General features: G+C 43.9%; 1 protein-coding gene across 1 annotated transcript; it reads left to right on the top strand.

Moving 5' to 3' along the window:
• Window positions 1–1203: 1203 nt before the first annotated feature.
• Window positions 1204–13700, top strand: LOC115110201 (zinc finger protein 281-like). The gene is made up of 7 exons (XM_029635647.2): window positions 1204–1377; window positions 3606–4065; window positions 7967–8062; window positions 8276–8402; window positions 8893–8976; window positions 9148–9266; window positions 9549–13700. The coding sequence occupies exons 2-7, from the start codon at window positions 3658–3660 to the stop codon at window positions 11148–11150; spliced, it is 2436 nt and encodes an 811-aa protein (XP_029491507.1). The 5' UTR covers window positions 1204–1377; window positions 3606–3657; the 3' UTR covers window positions 11151–13700.
• Window positions 13701–20535: the final 6835 nt, after the last annotated feature.

Raw genomic sequence — 20535 nt, 5'->3', positions numbered from 1 at the left:
ACCCTCTGCATTAACTCATACCGTCTCCATTTCAATTATGCTCTCCTCTGAATTCATTGGGTTGTTAACACAGGCAATTAGGAGTGCAGCTGAGACCAGAGGAAACGGGGGATAAAGTCTGATGAGTGGTGGTTAGATATATACACATTCATTCACACATGTGCATTAATGTGGCTCTTATTCATATCCAATTCAGAGATTCTGCATCACTTCAGAGAATGTCTCTAATGATTGTTCCTCCCTTGGCTCGTTCGACGTTTGTTGTTAGTAGGCTATTCTTGTTCCCTCTCTCATTCTCTTTTCTTATTTTATTTGACTTGTTTTTAAGGGTCACTCTCTTCACAGGAGACTTGACCATTGTGACTAATTAGTCCGAAGCTATTTCAGGAATGTATTTACTTTGTGCTATATATGCCACAATATTCATGCAGCACAGTATCATTGAATAGCATAGCTCTGTCAATGTACACTTTTAAGAGCTGGTGAGGTGTCCTATTTCTTCAGTAATTGGGACCCAGGGGGACAGTCACAGTTTTGAAACGTGTACACAATGAGGGAGGCAAAATATCCTCAAGGCTGGAACATCATTTTAAGAAACCATTATTCACACTGTCAGACTTCTTTTTACCTAGGTTTCAGGAAATAACTCATTAGATATTGTGGATGCATAGTCTACCCTAAATGTTACATTCCCAATCTGTAATTTCAAAAGCCTGACCCTACCATTTTGTTTGGTAGAACATAGGATAAACAACGAATGGAGTAATGCAACCTAAGATGTTGGTTTATGATAGACAGTTGTACTAAATTCCCGAGGCATGTAATATTCTACAAGAATCAATAGGTGTCCTGGAACATTGCACATTATTATTTCAGTGTCTTGCATATTTGATTTACACATATGCAACTACAACCAATCACACACCCTTTTATAAACTGATAATAGCGTTTTCATAACATTCCATTTTTGTATTCTAAATTTAATCTGATTATTAGTCTGGTTTAGGTAGTTAAAGGGCATTAGGCCTATCAATTATGCTAACAAACATACAATTAATGAAATGGCACAGCACCTTCAGTTATGCAAATGACACTTATATTTATGTTGAATTTGGTGTACGTAGGCAACAGTGTCGTTCAAAATGTTAACGCATATGTCGCCGCACTGCGTGTTAATTCCCGGTCCAGTGCTCCCGGATCAAGAGTCTGTCTGTGACTCTTCGCAGGACCCGTCCGCTGTACCCATAATTCACCGCGCTGAGACAAAATGAAGGAATACAGCCACTGCGGGAGAACAATGTTTGGGCTCTAAAGATTGAAACGGACGACCAAAGGTGAAATAAACCAGCCGAAAGAGCTATTGGTGGTCATGTACTGGTAAGACAAAATGAAATATATATTTTGGGCGAGTTTAAATATGTGAAACTCAGGCAAGAGTGTGGGACAGACAACAAAGCGCAAAGCTAGATAGCATACCGTTGCTGGAGCCGAGCATCATCAATTGTTCGCTTGAGTTGCATGGGCCATTTGTTATGGGTACGTCGCACGTATGCTCAGTTATGGTTTATTTCAGTCCTCATCCAATGCCTGTTAGAGGTTCAAGTAGTTTATATCAACTGGTTTAATTAGTTAGCCAGGTATTATGTATTTCAGAACCGGAAAATGAAAACGAAGCGCTCACAATATATTGACGAATGACGACACACCGTGTTGTCTAAAATCTCTTGCGCGTGCATACGCCGACTCGCAAGTTTGTCAATCAAAATGATTTTAGAATTAATTCCATACCTTGGAATCGATGTAGGACTACGTCAGGCGAGAACGGCAGATCCTCACATGTTTGGTGTAATATTAAATTCATTCTATGGTCTTAATTTAATTTTTACCGAGTATTACTGTTCTCTGCTGATGGCCATATTAGCTAATTATTGCATGATCCTGCATCACAAAGGGCCTGGCAGGCTGGTTAGCCAAATGGCTAATTGCTTGGTGGCTAGCCAGACGTTAGCAGTAGCTAGCTAGCGGTCTTTCTAGCCCAAGTGAGTGACACTCCATGAATAAATCACAGTTTAGCACTGGGAACCGATTTGCCGTCTACGTCATTACTTTTTTTTTTTTTTACCACTGAATTCGTTTTAATTTTCAACTAACGCTTTCTTACAATATATACCATTTTACTGTGGCATGTTACATATGCATCTGTTAGCTAGCTGTTAGCTTTATTTGGTATCAGCATGCTAGCAAGTTTCATCCAATGCAATTGCAATCGTGCTAGGCTAGCTATGCTGGTGGAGACAATGAAGTTCAGAGACACGATTAAGTTACACGTGAAATCTGAAGCTATTCAAATTAACTGTGTTTTGTGAATGAAAACATACTATTGTAAAGTAATTCAATTGGATACAATAAACTGGCTAGGTAATGGTAGTCTGGACAATGTTAAATTATGAAATTGCTGCTTATATTTTGTTATCGCTATTTCACCGAGTTAAGCTATCAGTGACACTGATATCTTCCTCGAGGTGATGCACTGGTTTGGATGATGTTGTTCTTCTTATTCCAAAAACTCCATTTTGATTTTGCCTTTTGGAATCCTCTGTCATTCCTCGTTAAATTTGTAAAATAGCACAGCAGCTGAGACATGACTAACCTCAGTCATCTCAAATGTCGTGTTATGATGGTAATTTAGAAAAGTGTTAATTTTGTGAGATCAACCTAATCTTCCTCTAGCTATAGACAAGTATATTAAACAGCCAACGTTTTACAGTATACCCATGTTATCAGTTTTATTTTGTTTCTTGATAGTATTTCAGTGGCTAGTACTGGCTACTCTTGCTTGGTTCTTTAACTTTAAAGCCCATGTTTGATGGGTGTCCTATGATGATGACGACCTGTAGTCACAGATTAAAATACAGAAATGGACCTTCCCTTTACCTGTATAACCTAACTGGACTGTTGCCTTTTTTTTAGGTAATTAGTCTAGTCCTCAAATAGGATGACAGATTAACACGCCGCTTCAGGTTTATTCCGCTCTCTCATAGGACGTCAGGGTTTAACATATTATAGTCTATACCTTTTACCCAGGTTAATTCAGCTACATCTGAGGTTGACTGAAGACTTTCTACAAAAAATAGCCTGTTTTTAGGGTACCATAATTCACACAAGTCAGACTCCAGACCGTGGCTGTGTGTTGTTGACCCACAAACCCTTATTATTAATCTGGCTAAGCACTTGATGGGGAGATCAGCGGGCATGAAACTGATTCCTCAGGGACAGCCCATTGTAAGAATGCTGCCCATCCAGTCAATGTCTGTCTGGACAGTTCATTTATTTCATGTGAGTTGGTGTCAGCAGCACATGTAAACCAAAAACAAACCATCATATATCACTGATTGAAAGGCCACCCAGATGTTAATGTTTCTTTTCCACTCATCCAGGAGTGCTGCACTGCAGCTTCACTCTGCTCTCCCATCAGCTGTGTCTGTGCGACATGTGCTATCTGGGGGGAGAAACACATTTTTAGAGCAGAATACACATTTCCGTTCGCTATAACGTATGGACAATAAAGTTGCATTGTACTTCAGCATCTGCTCTTTCTTTCCCAGGATGGTTCCGGTTGGCTCCCTTTAGTTGAACCTGCCCACCACCAAGTTCATCATGAGCATCATTCAAGACAAACTAGGTAATGACTTCCTGCGCTCCAATGGGAGCATGGACTCCAACTTCTCCCCTGGCATGATCATGTTCAGTCACCTGCCCCCAGTGACCAGCTTCACCCGGCTGGCCACCCAGTCTGTTATGCAGGACCTGCCAGGCCCTCACGAGATGATCCTGAAGAAGGAGCGGGACTCTCCAGACTGCAGCATGGCTGGGGTGGGCGGCCTGGTGGAGTATGGCGGGGTGGGGGACTATGTCCATGCCATGGACATCAAGCAGGAGAAGATGACAGAACATGACTACCGTCAGCCGCTGTACCCTGGAGGCCCGGGGAAGAGCACAGAGCTCCTGGAGGTGTCCATGGGAAACCACCAGAATCTGCTGGTGCATGACCTTAGCCTAGGCAACGTAAGGCCTTCTGACACATCAATACGTAGAGGGCTGGTTTCCCACACACACAAAGCCTAGTTGTGGATTAAAAAGCCTTCTCAACAGAGATTCTCCATTGAAATAGCTTTTTAGTCCAGGACTAAACTTAATCTGTGTCTGGGAAACCTGACTGTAATGTTCTTTTAAACCAGAGAATTCAAGGCAAGGCACCACACCAAAAAATAAATTTAAAAAATCTGATTTGTATCATCGTCAACCTTTACCGGTTGTATGTAGACAAATGACTTTTTGGTATTACACATTTTCATACATATTTTATTTAAATATGCAAATTGGGCAATATATCATTAAATATGCACATGATTGCATATCACGCAAATACATTTTTCTGGACACTGGATGAAGTCAGCCTAAATATTTTGGTTTCATTTTAACACTCCATGACCGGACTTGTCCAGAGCAAATTGTGGGTAAATAGTTTTTTCATCTTTCTATCTGTAAAATACTAAAGACATAGATGTAGGTAAAAAGCTTTTTTGGCATATGTTTCCCAACAAGATCTTACCCAGAAGAAAAAATTGACAAGATATCCTCAATTTCCTCAGGGCAAGTCTGTACCTAAGCATAACCATACAGAATTTGGTGAAGCCAGATGCTTCTGAAGCTGAGGAAAATTAGTTGATTGGCGTGTGGGAAGGGTCTGACTTTCAGTAAATGGCAGTTGAAGAAAAGTACAGTGAAATTAGGCTGTCAAACGCCTATTTAGACCCAATCACCATCTCCAAAGTAAGTTACTAAATAGACCAGTTTGTAACATTCTCTATGAAATGTACTTTTAAATTGTGTAATTCAATGTAGTGAGCTTTGAAATGATTATGTGCATTTTAAAGTGGTTAAAATTAATTCTGTTGATGACTAGTATGATAAACTAAAGAAAATCTACATTTATCTAAATTCAGCAAAAAAAGAAATGTCCTCTCACTGTCAACTGCGTTTATTTTCAGCAAACTTAACGTGTAAATATTTGTATGAACATAACAAGATTCAACAACAGACAAAAGGGGGGTTCAAAAGTAACAGTATCTAGTGTGGCCACCAGCTGCATTACGTACTGCAGTGCATCTCCTCATGGACTGTACCAGATTTGCCAGTTCTTGCTGTGAGATGTTACCCCACTCTTCCACCAAGGCACCTGCAAGTTCCTGGACATTTCTGGGGGGAATGGCCCTAGCCCTCACCATCCAATCCAACAGGTCCCAGACGTGCTCTGTGGGATTGAGATCCGGGCTCTTCACTGGCCATGGCAGAACACTGACATTTCTGTCTTGCAGGAAATCATGCACGGATTGAGCAGTATGGCTGGTGGCATTGTCATGCTGGAGGGTCATGTCAGGATGAGCCTGCAGGAAGGGTACCACATGAGGGAGGAGGATGTCTTCCCTGTAACACACAGCTTTGAGATTGCCTGCAATGACAACAAGCTCAGTCCGATGATGCTGTGACACACCGGCCCAGACCATGACGGACCCTCCGCCTCCAAATCGATCCCGCTCCAGAGTACAGGCCTCGGTGTAACGCTCATTCCTTCGACGATAAATGCGAATCCGACCATCACTTCTGGTGAGACAAAGCCGCGACTCACTTTTTGCCAGTCCTGTCTGGTCCAGTGATGGTGGGTTTTTGCCCATAGGCAACGTTGTTGCCGGTGATGTCTGGTGGTGAGGACCTACCTTACAACAGGCCTACAAGCACCCAGTCCAGCCTCTCTCAGCCTATTGCGGACAGTCTGAGTGCTGATGGAGGGATTGTGCATTCCTGGTGTAACCCGGGCAGTTGTTGTTGCCATCCTGTACCTGTCCCGCAGGTGTGATGTTCGGATGAACCGATCCTGTTCAGGTGTTGTTTCACGTGGTCTGCCACTGCAAGGATGATCAGTGGCCGTCCTGTCTCCCTGTAGCTCTGTCTTAGGTGTCTCACTGTACGGACATTGCAATTTATTGCCCTGGCCACATCTGCAATCCTCATGCCTCCTTGCAGCATGCCCAAGGCACATTCACACAGATTAGCAGGGACCCTGGGCATCTTTCTTTGGGTGTTTTTCAGAGTCAGTAGCAAGGCCTCTTTAGTGTCCTAAGTTTTCATAACGGTGACCTTAATTGCCTACCATCTGTAAGCTGTTAGTGTTTTAACGACTGTTCCACAGGTGCATGTTCATTAATTGTCTATGGTTCATTGAACAAGCATGGGAAACAGTGTTTAAACCCTTTACAATGAATATCTGAAGTTAATAGGATTTTTGAAAGTCAGGATCCTGATAAAGGAATGTTTCTTTTTTTGCTGAGTTTAGTTTGACATGTACATTTCTGAAAAATAATCAAATTAAATGGCCCAAAATACCAACAAATCTCAAAATTGATAGGTAAATGCAAAAATATAATTTCAGCCTATGGTGTCTGGCCTTGACCCACACCAAATTTCCCTCTATTGTTATGTTAAAAAATAAGATGTTCTCTATTGAAATGTCTAATTTACTGCAGCATTACAATTACAATGTCTTTTGGGGTGTGGGCTTGTAACATGGCCAATCTCACCAAAGACTGATGGATTGAGTGAATGTGTGAAAGGGTGGGGGCAGCGGAGAGGGAGGATTTAGTAATGGTGACCTAAATATAAGGCATCAAATGCAAAATATGTCCCTCTCAAAATGATTGAGATTGGGCCTCTCCGTGTGAATGGAAACGTCTTGGCAAGGACACGGTCGTCTTGTTTGAGCTTGCACTCACACATTGTCTTTACACACACATGCTCTCTCTCTCTCTGCCTAACAATAGCCAGACTCCAGAGGTTTACTAGGCAGCACTTGGCATGCTCATTGAAAAGCTAGACATATCATTTCCTGCTCACTAAATATGGTTTATTAGTTTATCCAAGGACATCTTAGAGAATACATTACATTAACTTTGATGTTTTATTTATTTAACCTTTTATTTGACTGCGTTATCTATACACATGTATGATTATATTACTGAGGAGACGATCATTTTTCTCCACTCAAAAAGCCGATTCCCTACTAAAGTTATGAGTAGTTTCATTTGGAGTGCAGTCGGAGCACCCAAATGGTGCTATTATTTTCAGGATAATGACATGCATGTGAGCTTGCAGACATTTTGAGCCCACTGATCCTGCGCTCGTTGTGTTGCGGAAATGAGCCGGGTTTGTTTTGGCTAGCCTTTCCCCTGATCTAATACAATGATTGGTTGATATTTGAGAGCTCCGTCGTCTTTCACATGCACCCATCCACACTCATAGGCTGTGTCCGACTTTTGACCAGGGCCCATAGGCCGTTGGTCAAAATTAGTGCACTATATAGGAAATAGGATGCCATTTCAGACAGCCATGTTCTTAGTATCCATATGGTGTTGGGAAGTGTAATTGAAATCCCAGTGTCCCTTTCCTAAACCACAGACCCTTTTGTTTGAAGATTGCTCTTCATAGTGGGTGAACATGCTGAATATTAATGAGTCTGTATTTACACTTGAGTTGCTAGTTAATAAGCATAGGCCTTTTCTATGGGATTCTAAGTGTGTCTCAAATGACACCCTATTCCCTTTATATAGGCCATTTTGATATGCATCCTAAATTAACAGCAGCTCTCCCATTTGAAGGACTGCTTAACTGTCTGGAGAGATGCACAGGGGGAGCCATAAATATGTGGTTTATTACTCTACCTTCTGGCGCTTCCCCAAGGCAGTCTTCTGCAATGGCTGAAATGAGCTTTCACTAAATGCTGCATGAGTCTGTTTTTGTCTTGTGTACACATGCAATATGTCGGCTATGTGACTGAACTAGGCCCTTCCCATTCTCTCAAGTGCTCATTTAAGTCTTCTCGCTCACTCTGCGCCTCCCTTTTGTCGTCCAGCTGCCGAGTCGGTTAGGAAAGGAGTCCTCGGGAAAGAGAGGTCGAAGGTCAAATGGTGAAGAGAGCAAGCCCCGGAGGAAACGTGGAGAGCCTAAGGTGTGTGAACTGTCCTTTCTATTCAAGTTGTATGTGTTTGATATGCATCCTAAGTTATCTTGATTTAGATATAATTCATTTTCAATAGTTTAGGATCCATTACATCAAAGTACTTTTTTTCCTGAACTTAGTTTCTATCTTCAGTGAAACGATCATGCATTAAATAAATTAAATTGCATTTGTTAGTTGAATTGACCTTCTTTTGTCCAAAAGCAATCAATGATGCTGGATGCAGATGGAGGCAGCCTGTGGCCCAACGGGAAGCTCCACATCTGTGAGCACTGCAGCGCATCCTTCAGGAGCTCATACCACCTGCGCAGACATGTCCTCATCCACACAGGTACCCAGGACCCTACTGACTGATCTATTAGGCTCATTTTTAATCTGTTTGTTTTTTTAATGAAAAATTATATCACGAGGGAACATTTTTCACTTTCACATTGTTTTTTAATGAAAAATTATATCATGAGGGAACATTTTTCACTTTCACAAATGAAAGAAGTTCAGTATTTGTGTTGAATTGAATAGACAGACGAGATGATTGTTATGGGAGGTCCTCATTCACAGGGGTACCTAGGCCACTGATCAAAATGTCTGTTCATTTCTAGCATTCAGTGTGGTCTCGGTTAGTTTCTCACTAAAGTATAAAAGCAAAAATATCCCCAGAAATTTTTGGAATAGTTCATGTGGTTAGAAAAACCTAGTTTTTCACAAAGTCACTGTAGGAAACATTGAAATTAAACCAGTGCAGTATTAGTTTTGAATAGACTAGGCAGACACAGAGGATTTAACTTAGTAACCATGACTGTGTGGCTGTGGTGTTGCCTTAGGTGAGAGGCCGTTCAGGTGCAGCCAGTGTAACATGAGTTTCATCCAGAAGTACCTACTACAGCGGCACGAGAAGATCCACAGCGGTGAGTGGCATGTCATACATCCCACACACACATGTCAAGCACACTAATGACGTGTGAGAGGCAAACAGTCAATTACCTTTGTGCACCAATAGTTGGATGACACAATGAGCAAACCTATGTTTTGTAGATGGTTATTTTTCTTTAGATCTTCTGTGATGTTTCCCATGACAGGAGAGAAGCCTTTTTGCTGTGACCAGTGTAACATGCGCTTCATTCAGAAATACCACATGGAGAGACACAAGAGGACCCACAGTGGAGAAAAGCCATACAGATGTGAGACCTGCCAACAGGTAGTGACCTCCACATGAAAAATCTACTGAAATAGGTTGATGTGTGTTGGGAGGGGAGTGGTTATGATGCATGTCTGCTTTTAACCTGTGGAAGCAGCAGCACTTTTGAATGGCCGAAACAAATGTCCCCTCTGGGACAATGCATCCTAATATGCCCACTTCCATTATGGCATGAGGCATGACCTGACAAGTTATATTTCTCGGGATGGAAATGTCTTTGTGTCTATCCCATTCTGCTGTTTACAATCTGTACCCTACTTATGGTCTCTCTCTGCCCTGCAGTTTTTTTCTAGGACAGACCGACTACTCAAGCACAAGCGAACCTGTGGAGAAGCCATAAAGAAGGGCCTGGAGCCCGGGATGTTGGACCTGGGCTGTGAGGACATGGGGCAGGGCAGCTACGGAATCACTCAGGGAAACACTGGGGCCTCGGTCCGGAAGAGGGGCAAGTCCAAAAACTCTGAGGGAGGGGAGCGCAAGAGGAAGAAAGCGGCGGGACCGGCTGAAGCAGGAGGGCTGGGCGGAGCACACATCCACGGGGCGCCGTCGGGAGGCTACAGTCTCCATGACTACAGCGTGGAGAATCACACTGTGTCCTCGTCCACTCCGCCAGGGCCCAGTATGCACCACGAGCATCAAGGCCGAGCCCCTAAGATGGCCTTCAAGAAGGCCAACCGTAAGGCCCTGGACCAGGGGGGCTTGGGGCAGGCCAAGCAGGGCACTATGGAGCAGGGTGAGGGTGTGGGGATGGTCGGGATGGGCCTCATGCAGGGCTCTGAGGCCAAATCGGGTCCCACCAGCAGCAACTATGATGATGCCATGCAGTTCCTCAAGAAGAGACGCTACCTTAACGCGGCCAACAGTGCAGCATCAGGGGCCGGGGTGGCAGGGAGCAGCACCAACGATTATGAGGTCAACGTTGGTCACCTGTCGTCCCAGCAGTCGGTTATCCAGGGGGTGGTCTCAGGTGTGATGGACAGCAACTCGCCCCTGAGTCTGCTAGACTCCTCCCCCATGGGCGTGGACAAGCACGACAGGTCGGGGATCCCTGACGAGGTACTGCAGAGCCTGCTGGACCACTACACCCAGAAACCAGACAGCTCACACCACGACGTGCACTTTGACCTCAGTGACCAGCACGTGGTGCTGCACCCTGTCTCGACAGATGGCTCTGACCTGAGCCACGATGCAGACTCTCCCAGCCCGTCTGGAGACAAGACGGTCATTATGCACGAGTACTCCCGCTTCTTGCTGCAGGCCCTGGAACGCACCAGCCACAACACAGGCTTCCCCCTGGGCCCCGGGCCCCCAGCTACAGGGCCCTTCACCAGCACCCACCAACGCAACCCACTCTTTACAGACAAGCACATGTACACTACGTCCCCTCTGGAGTGTGGCTTTGGCCAGCCGGTGGCCTCTCCCACCCTGCCCTCCTCCGTGCCAAAGTCCCACTTTGCAATGCTGTCAGACTCCTCTCCGCAGCACAGCTTCCACCTAAACAGCCTGGAGCCTGCCACCCACCAGCAGCTTACCCCTTCTCAGGAGCTCACCGACCAGATGGAGAAGCAACACTCCTCCTCTTCCCCCTCCTCCTACCAGATCAACCCGTCTGACCTGGGCAGCCAGAAGGACTCGCAGAACCTGGCTTCTCTGGACCCCTCCAAGGGCTCCTACACGATCGAGAACTTTGCCCAGGCCTTTGGATCCCAGTTCAAGTCGGCCGGCCGCGGCACCTTGTCGTACGGCGCTGACTCTTGCGGGGAGGTGGACCACAGGATAAGGACACCAGTCTCCGAATTCTCAGGGTATACTAGTTTGTTAGCCGACGTCAATGAGGCAGTAAGTACAGGTTCCAAAACCCCAACAAGCCAAAGCTACAGATAAGGGCCTGGGAGGGGACAGCATTCTGTTGGAGTTTCATGTTTTGTCCATTTTTTTATTTTATTTTCTAAAAAAGAATTAGTGCTCCTATTTTATTCTTATTTTTATTAAGTGAAGTTTTAATTATTATTATTATTACACTGCCGCTATGTGTATGCCTCAACCCTTTCCCCAGGACTGGTCTTCAAGGACTATTCAAATGCAATTTTTTAAGATATATTTTTTAAGTAAATATCTATGTATTTAGTCTGTTTTTCTTGTGTCATTTTTGGTCTGCTCGTTAATCGTTAGAATGAAAAGTACCTTTTTTTGAAAAGCAAACAGAGTAGCAATGAACTTGTTTTTTTCTCCCATGAGCTTAAGGGTTTTAGCAATCAACTTTACAATTGTAGCTAGCATAATAATGAGAATAACAATGATGGTGGCAGGAAATAGCCCAGAACTGAAATAGCAAAAAATAAATAATGATATTGTCTGTTACAAGGATAAGTATTACTCAGGAAAAAGTGTAAACGGAGGAAATTGTATAGTGCAGTGAGCACTCATTTTAGAGGTGTAAATTTGCAACTACAAAGAGGATGCTTTGTGTGGTTATTTCTTGTGTTTTATACCTTGGTTGATGAGTGCAACAAATAATGGAGGCTGCTGCCAGCTCACTTACACTGAGAACACTTTCCACTTAGCTATATAGAGATTATGGTACTTTCTTGTTAATGTGAAACTCATGTTTTCTTTCAATAAGGGCCATATATATTTATAACAATATATACATGTATAATAACAGCTATAATCATTCTGGGGAACTGCCAGGTGAGGTAGAGGAATTGGGGTGGGGGGGTATAAATTGTTGTCCTTGTTAGTTTGAGGAGAACATAGTGACTCTATTCCTTGGCCAATAGAGGTTGCTGTTGGACAGCTGTGGAATGGCCTTCCTCATATTTCTCCCCTCTTCTTCCTCTTCAATTCTTTTCTTTCCTTAAAAGAGTCTGATTAGCACTTTGAGCCATTTAATTCATTGAATAAACTAAACTACCCCATAAGATCATGGAAGACATTTTGAAACAAACTGACTTGCTTTCTAAAGAGATGTTTATTTGGTTTGGGTTACTACCATATGCAGATGTGGGGTTGAATGCATCTTGAGCAATGGGTTGTTAGGGGAAGGGGGGGCTTTGGTTGGGATGCCCTAAGTTTGGATGACATGGTCTCTTATGGGAGGGGGGGTGGTTTGGGCCTGGGGAGTTTTTATTTTATTAGCATTATCTCCTGGATGTTATCATGTGTAGGGGAGGGGGTGTTTTAAGGAAATGTATTAACGGTGAAATTGAGAGTGAACGTGTTAAGTAATTCACCACTCTGTTTAGCATCTTTGCTTTACTATTTAAATTTAAAGTTAAGTGTATAAAAGTGGCTGAATATTTCTTTCCCTGTTACTGAGACAGCCTGGAAACCATGTAAGGAAGTGATCATGTGATTAAATATAACCCATATACCTATAACAAACCCAAAGCATTAGACATTTCTGGTGTGCTGGCACTACCATAATGGTATTTTATGGGGAATGGGGGTGCCTAGTCCTGGAAAATGTTGTCTACAAATAAATTCAGTGCGTCCCAAATGGCACTCTATAAAGTGCACTACTTTTGACCAGGGCCCATAGAAGAATAGGGTGCCATTGTGGATGTACACATTGTCTAAATGGAATGTACATTTCTCTGTGCATGTGTCTAATGCATTGTTTTATGTAAATTCTTGCGGTCCTAAAATGAATCTTTAATTTATTTGATGTACTTTTGTAAATCAAACAATTGCATTTTCTTCCATAGCATCAACTGGCCTTTTGTGCTAGAAATGCTGTCACACTTTTTCTTTCTTTTTTAATATATATATATTCTATTTGTATTTATCCTTTTATTTCCTTATGCCCCTTTTTTGTCTTGCAGTCATTCAGCCATGTTTCATGATTCTGTAACGTTGCAATATCATAGGGAACAATGACTGACCACTACAACCATGCTCTGTTTTCATTGAATAGGTGGCTGAGAGGTGAACAATAAGGACATTGACCTTTTTCTATACCTTGTTATCTCTAAACACACAAGCAGGGACAGGACAAAAGGTTGGATGTATGGAGCAGAGATGCTGTCGTATGTGGCTATTTTAAAACATTGTGTTAATGACATTTATTGGACAAGGAGGGTATATTATTGCTTTAGGGTTCTGTAAATGCCTAATCATGCCAGCCAGTGTTGCAGTCTACAGTTCAACTCATTGTCTCCAAGGTAACATTTGTTACTTCCTATATTGTATGCCTATTGTTTACAAAATAATTTACAAAACACTACATCTAAATCTTGCCCCGGATTATTATTATTCGCATAACTTTTTTTGTACAGCTCTTTTTTTCATTATTTTTTGTCAGCACACCAAATTTGTAGCTGAGGTTATCTTCCCTCTTATTTTGTTCCAGATTCTTGTAATGATTTGCAGGGCTGTACCTGTCCAATGAATTTATAATTGATTAGGGAAAAACAATAAATGCTGTTATCACGATTTTGGTTTGACACTTAAACAAGTGGTTTGTTCTAATGGTGTTTTACATGAAGTCCATGAGGTGTGGGTCAACTGTTTGTTCACCCGCCCGCAACTGCTAATAACCCATTGCTAAAATCTGATGCCCTGACCCTAACCTGCATATATAGAAAATATATTGTAGGCTACAGTCAGACGGTGGAATTATTTTTTTGAGAGGGGGTGCGGGATTTTTTTGGTTTGTTGCCTAATGTAGATGTAAACTCGACAACAACAAAAAAAAGGCCCTTTTTCAAGACCCTGTTTATCAAAGATAATTTGTAAAAATCCAAATAACTTCACAGATCTTCATTGGAAAGGGTTTAAACACTTGTTTCCCATGCTTGTTCAATTAACCATAAACAATTAATGAACATGCACCTGTGGAACGGTCGATATTAACTTCTTATGGCTGGGGGGCAGTATTGAGTAGCTTGGATGAATAAGGTGCCCAGAGTAAACTGCCTGCTCCTCAGTCCCAGTTGCTAGTATATGCATATTATTTGGATCGAAAACACTCAAGTTTCTAAAACTGTTTGAATGATGTCTGTGAGTAAAACAGAACTCGTATAGCAGGCAAAAACCTGAGAGAAAAATCCAACCAGGAATTGGGAAATCTGAGGTTGGTCGATTTTTAACTCCGTCCCTATCGAAGATACAGTGGGATATTGATCATTTTGCACTTCCTACGGCTTCCACTAATGTCAACCGTCTTTAGAAACTTGTTTGAGGCTTCTACTGTGAAGTGGGGCCGAATGAGAGGGGATTGAGTCAGAGGTCTGGCAGCAGTCACGCGCTGGTCACACGCATTTCACATGAGGTATCTCCCGTTCCTTTGCTTTTCTGAAGACAAAGGAATTCTCCTGTAGGAATATTGTTGAAGATTTATGTTAACATCCTATAGATGGGATTCCTGGGAGTGCATTCTGATCAAGACCATCAAAGGTAAGTGAATATTTGTTATTTCTGACATCTGACTCCAGCATGGCGGATACATGTATTTGTTTGTCTGAGCGTTGTATTCAGATTATTGCATGGTTTGCTTTTTCCGTAAAGCTTTTTTGAAATCTGACAGCGGTTGCATTAAGGAGAAGTATATCAATATTTCCTTGTATAACACTTATATTTTCAACATTTATAATTAGTATTTCTGTAAATTGATGTGGCTCTCTGCAAAGTCACCGGATGTTTTTGGAACTACTGAACGTAACGCGCCAACGTATACTGAGATTTGTTGATATAAATATGAACTTTACCGAACAAAACATACATGTATTGTGTAACATGAAGTCCTATGACTCATCTGATTAAGATCATCAAAGGTTAGTGATTAATTATCTCTATTTCTGCTTTTTGTGACTCCTCTTTGGCTGGAAAAATGTATTTTTCTGTGGCTTGGCTCTGACCTAACAATCATTTGTGGTGCTTTCACTGTAAAGCCTATTTGAAATCGGACACTGGTGGGATTAACAAGATTATCTTTAAAATGGTATAAAATACTTGTATGTTTGAGTAATTTTAATTGAGATTTCTGGGCACAAACCCACCGTTACTGGACCAGACAGGACTGGCAAAAGTTCTCTTCACTGACGAGTCGCGGTTTTGTCTCACCAGGGGTGATGTTCGGATTCATGTTTTATCGTCGAAGGAATGAGCGTTACACCGAGGTCTGTACTCTGGAGCGGGATTGATTTGGAGGTGGAGGGTCCATCATGGTCTGGGGCGGTGAGTCACCACATTATCGGACTGAGCTTGTCATTGCAAGCAATCTCAACGCAGTGCGGGCTCATCCTGACATGACCCTCCAGCATGACAATGCCACTAGCCATACTGCTTGTTCTGTGTGTGATTTCCTGCAAGACAGGAATGTCAGTGTTCTGCCATTGCCAGCGAAGAGCCCGGATCTCACCTGTTGGATCAGAGTGTGAATGCTAGGGCTATTCCCCCCAGAAATGTCTGGGAAATTGCAGGTGCCTTTGTGGAAGAGTGGGGTACATCTCACAGCAAGAACTGGCAAATCTGGTGCAGTCCATGAGGAGATGCACTGCAGCGCTTAACCAGATACGGTTACTTTTGAACTCCCCCCGCCGCTTTTTGTTCAGGGACACATTCAATTTATGTTAGTCACATGTCTGTGGAACTTGTTCAATTTACATCTCAGTTGTTGAATCTTGTTATGGTCATACAAATATTTACACATGTTAAGTTTGCTGAAAATAAACGCAGTTGACAGTGAGAGGACGTTTAATTTTTTGCCAAGTTTATTTCTGACATTTTGGTAGGCTATTTTTTTTTTTTACTTGGGACTAGAAGGTTCTATCAGCATCTTTGTTAAATGAGTTATTGACAGCCTTGTTCTGTGCAATGGTCTCTACCTAATATATATATTTTTAAATTTAAACTTTATTTATACAGGTTTTTCTCATTGAGAACATCTCTTTTTCACAAAATACCTGGTCCAATAACAGCAGGGGGAACAAAATTTCAGAACAACTTACATAACCTAACAACATTAAACAAAACTATAGACACACATACAGTACAATTATATATTACGTTAAACACGTCTTGACTAAAAAACAGCTGTCCTAAAGACAATTGCACTATTCTATGATATTTACATCGATCAAGTGTTTAAACTCCACCAATGAGACTAGATCAAAGTTTTTAAATGTTCAAGAGAGAATTCCAGGACCACTGAGCTGAGTAACTAAAACTATTTCTACCATGACTTGTTCTAATTCTTGGTACTGTTCAAAGCAAATGAGAATGGGACTGTAATTCATATGTATTTACTGACCTGATTAAAAAATAACATTAACATTTTAAATCAGTATATACCCGTGTTGAAACCTACACAAGTCCAGTGACGACCAGCAAACAGCACTGTAGAGATCACAATTATGTTAAGACATAAATTCATAATGAACCTGAGGGCCACATGATATTCTGAATCAAGTGCTCTCTGTAGTGGGTGAGGCCTGCATATATATATATATATATATATATAATGTTACTGCTCAAAAAAATAAAGGGAACACTAAAATAACACATCCTAGATCTGAATGAATGAAATATTCTTATTAAATACTTTTTTCTTTACATAGTTGAATGTGCTGACAACAAAATCACACAAATTATCAATGGAAATCAAATTTATCAACCCATGGAGGTCTGGATTTGGAGTCCCGCTCAAAATTAAAGTGGAAATCCACACTACAGGCTGATCCAACTTTGATGTGATGTCCTTAAAACAAGTTAAAATGAGGCTCAGTAGTGTGTGTGGCCTCCACGTGCCTGTATGACCTCCCTACAACGCCTGGGCATGCTCCTGATGAGGTGGCGGATGGTCTCCTGAGGGATCTCCTCCCAGACCTGGACTAAAGCATCCGCCAACTCCTGGACAGTCTGTGGTGCAACGTGGCGTTGGTGGATGGAGCGAGACATGATGTCCCAGATGTGCTCAATTGGATTCAGGTCTGGGGAACGGGCAGGCCAGTCCATAGCATCAATGCCTTCCTCTTGCAGGAACTGCTGACACACTCCAGCCACATGAGGTGTAGCATTGTCTTGCATTAAGAGGAACCCAGGGCCAACCGCACCAGCATATGGTCTCACAAGGGGTCTGAGGATCTCATCTCGGTACCTACCTAATGGCAGTCAGGCTACCTCTGGCGAGCACATGGAGGGCTGTGCGGCCCCCCAAAGAAATGCCACCCCACACCATGACTGACCCACCGCCAAACCGGTCATGCTGGAGGATGTTGCAGGCAGCAGAACATTCTTCACAGCGTCTCCAGACTGTCACGTCTGTCACGTGCTCAGTGTGAACCTGCTTTCATCTGTGAAGAGCACAGGGCGCCAGTGGCGAATTTGCCAATATTGGTGTTCTCTGGCAAATGCCAAACATCCTGCACGGTGTTGGGCTGTAAGCACAACCCCCACCTGTGGACGTCGGGCCCTCATACCACCCTCATGGAGTCTGTTTCTGACCGTTTGAGCAGACACATGCACATTTGGGGCTCCGGGCAGCCGAGCGGAAATGGAGGAAAACTCGCCTCCCTGCGGACCTGGCATCCTTTCACTCCCTCCTCTCTACATTTTCCTCCTCTGTCTCTGCTGCTAAAGCCACTTTCTACCACTCTAAATTCCAAGCATCTGCCTCTAACCCTAGGAAGCTCTTTGCCACCTTCTCCTCCCTCTTGAATCCTCCTCCCCCTCCCCCTCCCTCCTCCTCTGCAGATGACTTCGTCAACCATTTTGAAAAGAAGGTCGACGACATCCGATCCTCGTTTGCTAAGTCAAACGACACCGCTGGTTCTGCTCACACTGCCCTACCCTGTGCTCTGACCTCTTTCTCCCCTCTCTCTCCAGATGACATCTCGCGTCTTGTGACGGCCGGCCGCCCAACAACCTGCCCGCTTGACCCTATCCCCTCCTCTCTTCTCCAGACCATCTCCGGTGACCTTCTCCCTTACCTCACCTCGCTCATCAACTCATCCCTGACCGCTGGCTACGTCCCTCCCGTCTTCAAGAGAGCGAGAGTTGCACCCCTTCTGAAAAAACCTACACTCGATCCCTCCGATGTCAACAACTACAGACCAGTATCCCTTCTTTCTTTTCTCTCCAAAACTCTTGAACGTGCCGTCCTTGGCCAGCTCTCCCGCTATCTCTCTCAGAATGACCTTCTTGATCCAAATCAGTCAGGTTTCAAGACTAGTCATTCAACTGAGACTGCTCTTCTCTGTATCACGGAGGCGCTCCGCACTGCTAAAGCTAACTCTCTCTCCTCTGCTCTCATCCTTCTAGACCTATCGGCTGCCTTCGATACTGTGAACCATCAGATCCTCCTCTCCACCCTCTCCGAGTTGGGCATCTCCGGCGCGGCCCACGCTTGGATTGCGTCCTACCTGACAGGTCGCTCCTACCAGGTGGCGTGGCGAGAATCCGTCTCTTCACCACGTGCTCTCACCACTGGTGTCCCCCAGGGCTCTGTTCTAGGCCCTCTCCTATTCTCGCTATACACCAAGTCACTTGGCTCTGTCATAACCTCACATGGTCTCTCCTATCATTGCTATGCAGACGACACACAATTAATCTTCTCCTTTCCCCCTTCTGACGACCAGGTGGCGAATCGCATCTCTGCATGTCTGGCAGACATATCAGTGTGGATGACGGATCATCACCTCAAGCTGAACCTCGGCAAGACGGAGCTGCTCTTCCTCCCGGGAAGGACTGCCCGTTCCATGATCTCGCCATCACGGTTGACAACTCCATTGTGTCCTCGTCCCAGAGCGCTAAGAACCTTGGCGTGATCCTGGACAACACCCTGTCGTTCTCAAATAACATCAAGGCGGTGGCCCGTTCCTGTAGGTTCATGCTCTACAACATCCGCAGAGTACGACCCTGCCTCACACAGGAAGCGGCGCAGGTCCTAATCCAGGCACTTGTCATCTCCCGTCTGGATTACTGCAACTCGCTGTTGGCTGGGCTCCCTGCCTGTGCCATTAAACCCCTACAACTCATCCAGAACGCCGCAGCCCGTCTGGTGTTCAACCTTCCCAAGTTCTCTCACGTCACCCCGCTCCTCCGCTCTCTCCACTGGCTTCCAGTTGAAGCTCGCATCCGCTACAAGACCATGGTGCTTGCCTACGGAGCTGTGAGGGGAACGGCACCTCAGTACCTCCAGGCTTTGATCAGGCCCTACACCCAAACAAGGGCACTGCGTTCATCCACCTCTGGCCTGCTCGCCTCCCTACCACTGAGGAAGTACAGTTCCCGCTCAGCCCAGTCAAAACTGTTCGCTGCTCTGGCCCCCCAATGGTGGAACAAACTCCCTCACGACGCCAGGACAGCGGAGTCAATCACCACCTTCCGGAGACACCTGAAACCCCACCTCTTTAAGGAATACCTAGGATAGGATAAAGTAATCCTTCTCACCCCCCCCCTTAAAAGACCTAGATGCACTATTGTAAAGTGGCTGTTCCACTGGATGTCATAAGGTGAAAGCACCAATTTGTAAGTCGCTCTGGATAAGAGCGTCTGCTAAATGACTTAAATGTAATGTAAATGTTAAATGTAAATGTAAAATGCTGGAGGTCATTTTGCAGGGCTCTGGCAGTGCTCCTCCTTACACAAAGGCGGAGGTAGCGGTCCTGCTGCTGGGTTGTTGCCCTCCTACGGCCTCCTCCACATCTCCTGGTGTACTGGTCTGTCTCCTGGTAGCGCCTCCATGCTCTGGACACTACGCTGACAGACAGAGCAAACCTTCTTGCCACAGCTCGCATTGATGTGCCATCCTGGATGAGCTGTACTACCTGAGCCACTTGTGTGGGTTGTAGACTCCGTCTCATGCTACCACTAGAGTGAAAGCACCGCCAGCATTCAAAAAGTGACCAAAACATCAGCCAGGAAGCATAGGAACTGAGAAGTGGTCTGTGGTCCCCACCTGCAGAACCACTCCTTTATTGGGGGTGTCTTGCTAATTGCCTATAATTTCCACCTGTTGTCTATTCCATTTGCGCAACAGCATGTGAAATTTATTGTCAATCAGTGTTGCTTCCTAAGTGGACAGTTTGATTTCACAGAAGTGTGATTGACTTGGAGTTACATTGTGTTGTTTAAGTGTTCCCTTTATTTTTTTTGAGCAGTGTATATAACATCACTAAAATCTAAAAACGCCAGTAATGTACATCATACCAGCTCCTTCCTGGTCTCCAGAGAAAAAACAGCCTTATGCCGGTAATAAAAATGAGCTTCCTTATCAAGTTCTCTACATACACAGTGAAGCTCAGCTTATCAACCCACACACCCAAAT

Source organism: Oncorhynchus nerka, linkage group LG21 (genome assembly GCF_034236695.1).
Source record: "Oncorhynchus nerka isolate Pitt River linkage group LG21, Oner_Uvic_2.0, whole genome shotgun sequence".
Lineage (NCBI taxonomy): Eukaryota > Metazoa > Chordata > Actinopteri > Salmoniformes > Salmonidae > Oncorhynchus > Oncorhynchus nerka.
Note: the sequence above shows the minus strand (reverse complement) of the source record. Positions and strands in the feature narration are given on the sequence as shown.

What these genes read in the sequence shown, in the direction of transcription:
- LOC115110201 (XM_029635647.2), top strand. Translation starts at nt 3,658, where the DNA reads ATGAGCATCATTCAAGACAAACTAGGTAATGACTTCCTGCGCTCCAAT. An exon ending in ATGACCTTAGCCTAGGCAAC is followed by an intron (nt 4,066 to 7,966) that starts GTAAGGCCTTCT and finishes TTTGTCGTCCAG; the next exon opens with CTGCCGAGTCGGTTAGGAAA. An exon ending in GATGTGAGACCTGCCAACAG is followed by an intron (nt 9,267 to 9,548) that starts GTAGTGACCTCC and finishes TCTGCCCTGCAG; the next exon opens with TTTTTTTCTAGGACAGACCG.